We start from the raw sequence: 11,451 nt of genomic DNA, 5'->3' as shown, positions 1-11,451 counted from the left end.
CTACAGTTATCTTTTTAAAGCTGTGGGAAAGATCGCTTTGTAAACATGAGGTTTGGGCAAAAGGGTGAGGAAAAGACTATGCAGCATTTTATTTATGAGACAAAAACCAAAACAAATCAAAAGCAGATTCAGCCAGTTCAGAGGGTTTAGATGCCACTAATATCTGTGTTCCGTAGCCGGTGTTAATGGAATAAAAAGGGCCCGGTGGGGACGGCCGGCCGGGAGCGTCCGTTTGTTGTCCCACCCCCTCGGCTCCCCCCGCTTTGTCTCTGCTGATGGGCCGGCCCGGGAGGGGGCGGGGCCGGCAGGTGAGTGGCAACGCCAGGGCCCCGCGCGCTTCCGGACTCGTGCGTGGGGGTCGCGCTGGAGGGGGATGGGGCCAGAGATGGGAATGGGGATAGGGATATGGGGACGGGGACGGGCCTGGGATGCCGCCGCGGGGTGGTCCGGGTTGGCCGTTCGGAGCACGGCCAAGCTCCCAAGTGTCGGGGCCGCCGTCCGAGGGGCTCGGGCAGAATTCCCAGCCCCGCAGCGGGAGGAAAGGGTAGCAGAGGGAGTGGCCCCTGCCCCTCTGCGCGCTTCGCTGCTGAGGCCGTGTCTCCTCTCTGTACGCCTCAGGTGCCTTCATGAATAACTTAAACGACCCTCCCCACTGGAACATCCAGCCCAATCGGCGCGATCCCGGTGATGACGGGAGTAGATGGAACTACGCTCTGCTGGTCCCCATGCTGGGCTTGGCCGCCTTCCGTAAGTAGCGCCGGAGCCGCGGCGCGGGGCTGTGCCCTGGCCTCGCCCCCAGCCCAGGGCGGGTCTCTGTAGCAGCCCAGGGATAAAGCTGTGCCGTGTCTGGGGATTTCCTCAGATCGTCTTGTTTGTAAACAACCAGCACTGCACGTAACGCTAAGGCAGTGGCCATTTCTCCTACAGGGAATGGAATCTGTGTTTAATAAGATCCAGTTTATAAAGTTCTCTTGGAGGAGCGGACACAGCATGTACTAGAGAGCCCTAAGGTAGCAACCCAAGAAGTTGCTGATGTATATTTATTTACTGGACCTGAAAGGTTCTCTGTGCAGTACCTGCATTGGAAACCTCCAGTTTGTTTCTGCATGACTTTATTTTTTTTCTTTAATCCAAGTAGTGCAAGTATTGGTAATAAAAGAATAGGGAATATTTTACTTCGGGGAAAACATGATCATTTAAAGTGACTTACTGTGAAAGAGGGACCACAGAAATACATTTTGTGGGGACATATAAATAGAAGTGAGTATCACTGGGGAGGGCAGGAGAGAGAGTTATTTACCACTTAGTAGCTTTCTTTGAGGCATAGTTAATTAATCACACCCATCGTTTTATGTTATACTCGTGTCTGAAGTCTCATTTATATATGGTAGGTTGGATCTGGACCAGAGAATGTCAAAAAGAAATAGAAAGAGAAAAAGAAGAGTACCATAAAAAGCAGTCATCTTTACAAAAAGACCTGGAAGGCAAATACCGGGATATAATCACGGAGAACCGTCGTGCTCTTGCTCACTTGGAGGTGGAGCTGGAAAAGGAACGCAACAGAACCCTGAGTTACCGCGAAGCCCTCGTGTCCCAGAGCCGAAAACTAGTAGAAGAAAGGAGGCTCCTAGAACAGGAGCAGGAGAAGTTGGAGCGAGATAAACAAGTCCTCTTGCACTCAGGAGCAGAAGGTAGCTTGTACCAGAGTTGCCTGGCGAAGGAAGAAGAGTGGCAAAAGAGAGCCAATATTTTACTGAAAGAATTTGAAGAGGGACTTAAAGAAAGACAGGACATCTACTGCAGTCTTGTTGTACCCAGAAGTCAGAGACTAGAAATGGAGAAAAATCTGCTAGTTAAAGCAGCAACTGATCCTGTTGCTATGGCTTTACATGTGGAAAGTGGCTTAAAAGATATTTTCAAATACGATAACTACTGTGGTAATATGCTGAACAGAAACAAAAGTCAAAATGGAAAGCTTATGTGGCTGTATCTGAGAAACTGGGAACTAGCTGTTGAACTGCAGAAGTTCAAGAGGGTAGAAAAGGCCATGTTAGGAAAACGCTAAGTAGGGGAAGTATTGGGATTCTGCGTGATCCACCGTGCATGGTAGGGACAGTCACAGTTGTAGTCCGAAGCTGTTAAACTCTTCTACTGTGTTGCCATCTCCCCTCCTCACTGCACTTGTATTTGCATGGGACGTGCGGTGCTGGTGCCTTTCCTTTCACTAAAAGTGGACGCTCCGGCGAGCTGTGCATGCTCTTAAACTCTGTGTGTTTGTATTGCAGACTGCAGTGTAGTGTAGAGATAGGCCAGCTTCCACAGGTATCAGAAGCAGCAAAATAGAACTGGGTTTAGATGGATTTACCTAGTTGGTGGTCATGCTCCATCAACAGAGAAGTGTGATTTGTCTCCCCCAAGTGCAGTAGCACATTGTGCTCCTTATCCCTGACTTTTTACATGGTATCTTAAGACTATCTTTTTTTATTATTATTATCATTATTACCATTTTTCAAAGTTTGTTTAAGCAAGACTGATTTTGAGGCAGATGTTTGGAAGGGACAATGTTTGGGCAACTGCTTGACACGAATCCTACGTATCTGTACATACATTCATATGAGTATGTGTGCGCGTGAATGTGTGTGTGTATAAATGTATGTATTAGTATTCTGAGGGGGGAATAGCATGATCCTGTTTCAAATTCATCAGTCTTTCATTGTCTTCCAGCTTGATATGCAAATAGTATTTTACTAATGAAACATACAGAAGATGCTAATTAAAATAACACGAAACAGACTGATGTAAGTCTCATTGGGGCTCGGGATCCGTTCTCGAGTACTAGAGTGTATAAACTTGAAGTTACATTCTTATCGTATTGGAAATATGTTAAGAATACTTGTATTTTTTTCTCAGCTAGAGTTTTAGTTGTAACCTAGCAATGTGCCTCCATGAGGGATGATGTCACCATGCTGCTGCCTCTGCCTCTCAGGACACTGGCTGCTACCTGGTTAGCTTGAAGGAACCTCCTTGGGTTACAGCTGTTGCACCTGTCTTTGCTCCTTGGACAGGTCCTGTTTGTAATTTGCAGATAGAAACTTAAAAGCAGTCTGCACTGGTAGCCACAATCTCCCTCTCCGACTGTCTCCATTCTCCCAGAACTGAAGTACACTTTGCCACAGCTCTTAAATTTTGACCTTACGGTTCACCACTTCGTGTACACCTGACCAGGAAAGCCTACAGATATACAAGCTTTGCAAACTTCTGAGAGAGGGGACTTTTTAATTTAGTTAGTAAAAACAAAATAGATACGGTAAAAATAAAATTATAGATAAAATAAAATAATACAGGAAAATAAGCAGCTCTAGATTAAAAAACACCAACATCAACAAAAAAAGCCATTGCCTGAAATCTCTTAAAACTTTGAGTATACTTTGACTTCTTTTAGCAGTAGAAACCACATTCTTTTTCAACAGTGCCATGTATTTTGGATAACTTTTTTCTTCCTCCTTTGTAATCCAGCCTTAGACCTCAAAGGGGCAATGTTTAACCTTCTGTTTTTAATATCTGGTCTTCTCCGTTACTTGACTTTGATTAGTGTTGGTAGGTTGTCAGCTCCTTAATTAGCAGTTTGTTATTTCCTGAGGGCTAGACTTGGTAAACAGGTTTGCTCTAGGCAATCATCTAGAATCATGTCTTGGAAGCAATCCAGCTATGTGAATGCCCATCCAAGTTTAACAGAGAACTCTTACAGATGTGGGGGTTTTTCTCTTACTGTTTTCTCCTGGTTTCGTTTCAGTCTGGGCACAGAAGAAAGCAGATAAATCTTTTGAAATAGTGTGTGCAACCTAATCCAGTTACTCAGCAAAAATACCTAACATGAAATGAGATTCCTGAACAAAATAGATGCTTCCCAACTACTCAGTTTTGCAGTTGTGATTTTGCTTATTGGTACTAATTATACTGTTATGTTGATCTATTAGTATTTTATGTACTATTTTTTTTAATAAAGTTGTAGTAGACAAACTTGGAGGAAAGAAAAGAGCTCATCACAAACATCAGAAGGGCCACAGTTTGTCTGGATGCGAAGCGTATGTGGGTTGGGAGATGAGAACACAGTTGAGTTACTATTCACGTGTGACTGCCTGAGCCAAGCTGCTGCCCCTGGCCATATGCACACACCCTAACTGCCGAGTAGAACAAATCAGTTTGAAAAACTTACCCCATGTGTAATTCCTTCTGAATGTGGAAAGTGACCATCCAGCTATGGCGCCTTTCACAAGTTGGTGCAGGCAGTTCAGCCACTCAGCAGACAAATGTCAGATGAGAAATCAATGCCAATGTATTTGAGATTCATGCCTTGAATTTGTACATCTTAGTATTAAAAGAGCAAAGATTTTACGCTTTTTCATTTTTTTGTGGTTTGTCACTGACATCACTCAAAATATTTAAAGAAATTGTAATCAAGAGGGTAAAATACTATTTTTTCAGTACAAATATGTATGTTGAAGCATCATACGCTCAGTTGTACAGGGTTGGATGCAATAGAATAGATGTTTGTTATTCACTTTCTCTTTTTTAGAAGTGTCGGTTATTTGTTCAACTAATCACTGAACTATTGTTCATGGACTTTGAAGATCACTATATAAAGACTGAAGAGTTACTTCAGGAGGCTTTTTAAAAGTGTGTAACTGGTTTAGAAGCACTGGTCCTGTTAGTTTCTACCCAAACCCATGTTTGTGTGATGTATTTTTGAAACATTCCCCCTTTGTAGGTTTTTATGTTGAAAATGCTAATTTAAGTTTTATCTTGCTCAGCACTGTTATTCTGGATTGGTTAATTGTTTGGAACTGCCCACATATATTTAAAATGCAAGAAAAATTTCAAAATACGTAATGAACTTTTTTTTGTTATGAAAATTGTCACTCATTAAACAATAACAATTAATAAAAACTCTTACATATTTCTGCACTGTTTGTAGCTTGGATAAGGTGGGTGGGAGGAATGGAATTTGCTAGTTTATTGCAACTTTCCCAGCTAATTGCACCATTTTACGTTTAACAAATGGTACATTTTTTATATTGACATGTAAAAAGTATTGGTCTTAGGGCTAAGAGAATGTGTTTCTTAGAAAAGAACAGCATCATCAAACAGATAAATGCACCAGCATTAACTAAAGATGTGGGATTAAAGATGACGATCCCTCTGAAAGACTGGGGTCATCCTTCAATAGAATGTTGTGTAGGATATTCTGCCTTTGTGCAGAATCCCTCAGATGGTCTCGTTCTGCATGTCAGCTCTTTTCACTTCCCTCCTCTTCCTCCTCCCTGTGAAGCACTACAACCCAGCTGCTCTAGGATAGTGTTCAGACACTCCGGAAATCCTTGTTCCCATCATATAAGATCTTCAGTTTATTTGTATTTGACACAATCCTTTGCCATCTCCCGGCTCTGTAGAGCATGCTTTTGAGCACTCGTGTGGGGATGAGAAAATAATGAGGGATAAAAGGCAGAAACTGGTCAGTGGTTCAGGTATTGTGGTAAAATCAAAGGAATTTGAGTTATTGCTGTGATACAAGGATGAAAGTCAAGTTTATGTTTGCAGTTTTGGTGCAGCTGGATATGAAGGCTTTGCTGGTCTGCATGCCAAGGGCACTTGGTCATTAACTGCCTGCCTGGTCCAGGAGCTTTCCAGCTAATCACTGCATAGCTGAGACAACAGATGGATCTGTGAAGAAGTAACTCATTGGAATTTAGTAGTTTGACAGTGAGATCAATGGCCACTTCGCAACAAAACAACCAACTGATTGCTGCAGGAGCTTTCCCAGCAGCCGGGGGTATGCAGGGTTTTCCCCAGGGAGCTCCTGCTGATAGGCAGGAACTCTGCTCTGTAAGCTGATGGACGTTATCTGTATGTTGAGATATATTGCTTAATGACTTGGGGTGAAAGATCCAGCACATAGCCAGGGATTTCCCCAAGCAGGTCCTGTTGTCAATTCAGGAACTGACCAAACCATCCATAATTTTATATAGCCGGTGGAAATTGTTCCTGCCTATGAAAAGACAGGCATGTTGGGCTGTCTTTTATTCATAGTTAAGATGTGTTTCTTACATAGCTTAAGATAATCGACAAGAACTGATCATGGATATGCTGTAATGATCACATAGAATCACCAGAGCAGTTTGGGGAGTCTCAGCCCATTTAGCTGAAGACACCATTGAGGGATATTTGCAACATCAGCATCCAGGCAGTTGTCTTGGTCAAAAGATCCAATTCCCCTTGTGAGCATTACCCTATGCAAAACATCCCGATAAAAACAGTAAATGTTCTCTGTGTGAATGTGTGCAGCAGTATATTCAGTCAGTAAAGTTCAAGTGTAAGAGCGAGAAACCATTTCTCAACACGGAGAAGCGGAGAAGTTTCAAAATCTTGGAAAGTTGATAAATTGGCCTTTTAAGCTGATAACACTTAAACACATTTTGAAGGAGATAAAAGAAATAAGTAAAACCTCAGCACCTGACCTAGACCAAGTAAGTTTAAAAGGCCTTGTACAGACAGACCCCCTAAGGACTGGTATTAGTAGAACTTTGACTTTGCATGTGTACTGGGTAGTATCAAGGAACACAGAACAATTTTGATACTGAAATCAACTTGGATGACAAAACTGAGAGTCCTATCACAATCTGATCAAGCATCTTAATACTTTTTACGTGGATTCTGACAATCAGGGTAACAAAAGCTCGACCTATTAATGGTCAACGGGTAACAAAGAGGCCTTATATCTGAACCTGGTTTCTCTGAGAGTGTACAATCACTCTAAGTTATCATTCAATATGCTACCAAAAAAACACAAGCCTTGTGGGGAGTATTCATGGAAATGGTCAAGGCCTCCTACTCGGTGACACATGAGCATACCTTTTGGTCCTGAAGTAAAGAGAACTATCTGAACATGTGGTCAGATGAAACTCGATCTGTAAGTGTCACCACCACGACAAAGGATCATGCTAAGCGAATTACCATCAAGGCCACTGTCAAACAATGGGATCCAATGTCACCAAATCAATCCATTATTCTGCAGCCTAGAAAAATATGGCTATGGATTCCTCCAGAGCAAAACCAGATTACCACCTTGGCCTTTGCTGATGACTTGGTCTTGCCAAGCAACACATGGGAGAAGATGCAAAACACCTCATAGCAACCTTTTTGTATTTGCACTGATCTAAAACCCCATGAGAGAGAAATGTCATGGCTTTTTCATCAACCCCACCTATGACTCCTACATGATCAATGACTGCAGCCACTGGCAAGTGTTCAGTATAAACTGAACACAATTGCTCCAGGAGACTCTGAAAAATACCCTGGGTTGAAAATATACCTCTGGATAGGGATATCTAAACCTGAATATTGAAACTTGATTCTAACTTTTCTAACATGAGAAAAGCTCTGTCAAAACCTTCACAGAATGCTGACAACTTTGAAGACCTACTAAGTACCAAGAATCACAAATTTGGTGAACCATGCAGATGTTAAGGGGACAACCTGGACCTTAACATCAGAAGGGCTGTTAAAAAATTATCACATCTCCCAGCTTATACATGTGATAGACTACTGTGTAACAGCACTAAAGGTGGTGGCTGACAAGTCACCTGTGTGGCAGGCTTTATTCCAAGTGGACAAGCACAGTAATAGCATATAATGCTACTCACAAGGTACCACTATCTGAGACATTACTGTGGAAGGAGTTGTGCAAAAAGACTAATTACAGAACGATTATGGTTAGCCCTTGGAGAAAGTCAAAAGATGAAACACTACTGGTAAAATAGCCCTGAAAATGCTAGTAGCTGTGTACAGTACTCATGACAACCACCAAAAAACTGAAAGTAAATTGTGCCTCTGCAAACAAGGAGTCTGTGGATAGAAGAGTTTGAAGAGAGCTGAGGGGTTGCGAGACCTGTAGTGGTGGCTGTTTGCAGTCATGCACCCCAACAGCCCTGTGTGCTGATACCAGCCCAAGCTGTCCAGCTGCTTCGCTCTTCTCTTTATGAGAGTGATTTACATTTCTCTAAACTTGACTTACACAATCAGAATGAAATCCTCAGGTACAGCGGTTGGTGCTTCATATCACTGGTTGCTGCCTCCCCCTTGTGGCTAATGGCTCTTCCAGCCAGCAGCCTCAGCAGCACCTTCTGCTCCCATGAGCTATACTGGAGCACATCTCTGATGCTACACAGTCAGACCACTCTGGCCCGAATATCACTGAAGCGTAAACCCAAGAAATATGAGCAAGAACACGGTATTCGGTGACCAAGACAGAATGAACTTGTCTCTGCTAAAGTGGGTACTGCAGTAGACCTCTATGCAAAGGTGACATGCAAGACTTGGATGTAGTTCAGCACCTGATTAGCATCTCGTATGTTAAAGCATTGGAAAAGAAAACAGTAACAAACTTGATTCAAGAACACTGTTCATTGCTTAATACGCATAGCAAGCAACAACCTATAGCTGTTAACATGTTCTGCTGCCTGCTAGAGAGGAGATGTTTGGTGAGGCAAGATGTAGGTGAGACAGATCCAAGCAATAGCACTTTACTAAGAAATTTAGGGAGATGCTGGACACCATAAAATTGTAGAATGGTTTGGGTTGGAAGGCACTTTTAAAGCTCATCTATTCCAACCCATCTGCGATGAGCAGGGACATCTTCAACTAGATGAGGTTGCTCAGAGCCCTGTCCAACCTGACCTTGAATGTTTCCAGGGATGGGGCATCTACCACCTCTCTAGGCAACCTGTTCCAGTGTTTCACCACCCTTGCTGTAAAAAAATTCTTCCTTACATCTAGTCTAAATCAACCCTCTTTTAGTTTAAAACCATTACCCCTTGTCCTATCACAACAGGTCCTGCTAAAAATTTGTCCCAGTGTTCATATAAGCCCCCTTGAAGTACTGAAAGGCTACAATAAGGTCTCTCCTGAGTATTTTCTTCTCCAGACTGAACAACCCCAACTCTCTCATTCTGTCTTTGTAGGAGAGGTGCTCCAGCCCTCTGATCATGAGATCAGATAATTTGGTGCTGTCCACTGAAGCATTTCTACACCTATGCCCCTTACCTGTATTTTCCCCCAAAGATATTCCAAAGATGAAATGTATTCTTCAAAGATGAAAGGAATATTTTGGTGATCTTCTGACTGTATGCAGTGAAATATTAAGGACAGCACATCTCCCTCCCTGCTGTCAACAAGAAGAACCAAACAAAGCAGCATGAGCTGATATTACTTTACTGAAATATTTATATGTAATGCTGAAGTAAATATTATGGAAACTACTAGTATAGACAAACATAAAGATTGTGCCTCTTTCTAGGAGATAAAAAGGAGAAAAAGGCCACACGAACATCAGTGTCAGCTCAGTTCTGGATGAACTACACTAGACATGCTGTTCATAGCTTGTTTCCTTGAATTCTTCTGTGGCTAAGAACCCTGCTACTTCCACAATAAACATGAACTGGCAATTCCTAGGTATATCAGATTGCTGAAGGAAACTCCTTGACACCATACAACCACTCCAGAATGGGATGTTTGTGGAAGTCATTGTGTATGAAATCCCACCCCTGTTGTGTTCCCAATAGCCTGAGACAGATTTTCAATGACAGCTCAGTGCTGTCTTATTTCTCCTCTTCAGTGATACTTGATAGCACCAAAAGACTTCTCTCTCAACTGGAGAAGTCTGCAGTTTCATGGGAAGAGCTTCCACAGCTTATTGCATGTCTCCAAAGCCTTCAAGGTATCCCTGCTTGAATTTCTGTGGGTTGATGGCAGCAGCCTTGAAGTACAAACATAGGAAATCAAATCATGCCAGCTGAAGAGCTGGGTCTTTTGGTTACTTATCAGGTAGAGTTTGAGAACAACAGAGCATAAAACTTAGATCAAGTTAAAGATCTACAGATAATTTATTGGCAAAGTAAACTGCATGACCACCTGCCATTGATTATTACCCTTAAAACTAAGCAACTCTGAAATATTTTGCCTGCATCTCTCCACTTCTAATATGATCATCAGTGTCCCTTAGGCTGGTGATTTTGAGTCTCCTCCCGAGCCTGAGGTTCAGTGCTCCCTCTTTGCACAGGTGTTCAAGGATGTGACCCATGGGCAACTTGTAGAAAGATTTTGTGTTTTCTCCATGTATTTTAAAGGATGGTCCAAACAGGGATGGGCTTTGAATTTTCTTCTTCTTTTTCACTTTTATTACATCTTTACCAATTTACACTTCCAAATGAGAATCCTGTGCTTTAGGCATTTGGCTGTATAGTTATCACCATCTTTACATTTCCATCTTTTCCTAGTTTTGGCTTATCACATAAGCAAGAGTAATTGCATTACTGTATATGATGCTTTGACTATAAAGTAGAGACTGACTGGAAAGAAAATATGATTAATGCTGGTAAGACAGTGCTATAGAATTACTAGAGTAAGGGATTTCAAATCAGTATCTGCTACAGTACTAAAAAGGGTCATAGAATAATGTAGTTAATCCTAATAGCATGCTATATAGTAAGTCCAGATAAAAATATCTGGAGAGTTACAGTTTTGTCCTATGTCACACCAGGGAGGATGGAATCACAAGGAAAGAACTGTATTGTATTTCATACCTGAAACTGTGGCTGGATGCAAACTACACGTATTGCTGGTGCTCTCTGCTTTTCTCAATGGCTTTAGAGGAAAGGATTTGGTTTTTTTAAAGAAGAGGTCCCTGCTCTGTCGTGCTGATTTCTCTTTGTCCTCCCGTTCACAGGATCCAACCAAAAGCAGTTTCTCCAGTGCAGTTCCTTCCAGCCCATGATGGAGGGTAGAAGAATCATAAAATCATAGAATATCTCAAGTTGGAAGGGACCCAGAAGGATCATCAGTTTCAACTCCCTGGTCCTCACAGGATCATAACCTTTTAACTCAAGTAATCCAATCTAAGATCTGTTTTCTCCTGCATTTATAATTAGCGGTTTGCAATACGTGTCTTATTTAGCAGCCTATATCATGAAAGGATGGATTTCGTGGAGGTTTATTAGCCATAACTAACCCTGTGGGACCTGCCAAATGTAAGCTTGACATTACTTGAACGAGAAGTTTATCTCAGAGCACAGGAAGGGGTTCTGCTGAATAAACATGTGACTGTGATTATGGAAGAGCAGCTCCAACTTGCTTGTTCAAATCCACAGGGTGGCAACATAGACAACCCCTTTGAGCACCTGTGAGTCGTGTAGGAGCTGGTGTCATTGCTGCCCTAGGTCCTTCAGAAAAAAGCACTGTGCCTTCCAAAGTCATTAGCTATTACACTGATAAAGAAATTTGAGCTAGATGTTATACCAGCACATTTGCTTCTGCAAATATTTAACAACTGATAGATAACTAACAACCACTGGAACCTTGCATTACCGAAAAAGGATAAAATTCTTCAGAAAGAGGATT

The 11,451-nt window shown here is 42.2% G+C and overlaps 1 protein-coding gene and 1 long non-coding RNA gene across 3 annotated transcripts; one reads left to right on the top strand and one right to left on the bottom strand.

Annotated features, from left to right (window-relative positions):
* Positions 1 to 264: 264 nt before the first annotated feature.
* CCDC127 (coiled-coil domain containing 127) lies at positions 265 to 2,785 on the top strand. 2 transcript variants are annotated; one of them, XM_027679823.1, is made up of 3 exons: positions 265 to 308; positions 619 to 747; positions 1,392 to 2,785. In XM_027679823.1, exons 2-3 carry the CDS (start codon positions 627 to 629, stop codon positions 2,063 to 2,065), a joined length of 795 nt encoding a protein of 264 aa, XP_027535624.1. In that variant the 5' UTR covers positions 265 to 308; positions 619 to 626; the 3' UTR covers positions 2,066 to 2,785. The 2 variants fall into 2 exon arrangements, with proteins under 2 accessions (XP_027535624.1, XP_027535613.1); XM_027679812.1 differs by having other exon boundaries at positions 293 to 347.
* A 3,265-nt stretch (positions 2,786 to 6,050) lies between these two features.
* LOC113964890 lies at positions 6,051 to 9,811 on the bottom strand. The gene is made up of 4 exons (XR_003533328.1): positions 9,598 to 9,811; positions 9,100 to 9,220; positions 8,072 to 8,250; positions 6,051 to 6,287 (listed from the first exon to the last, which is right to left on the bottom strand). It is a non-coding gene; the product is annotated as an uncharacterized LOC113964890 (long non-coding RNA).
* Between the last annotated feature and the right edge of the window lie 1,640 nt (positions 9,812 to 11,451).

Source organism: Neopelma chrysocephalum, unplaced genomic scaffold (genome assembly GCF_003984885.1).
Source record: "Neopelma chrysocephalum unplaced genomic scaffold, ASM398488v2 Primary Assembly neopelma1_22b, whole genome shotgun sequence".
Classification (NCBI taxonomy): Eukaryota; Metazoa; Chordata; class Aves; order Passeriformes; family Pipridae; genus Neopelma; species Neopelma chrysocephalum.
Note: the sequence above shows the minus strand (reverse complement) of the source record. Positions and strands in the feature narration are given on the sequence as shown.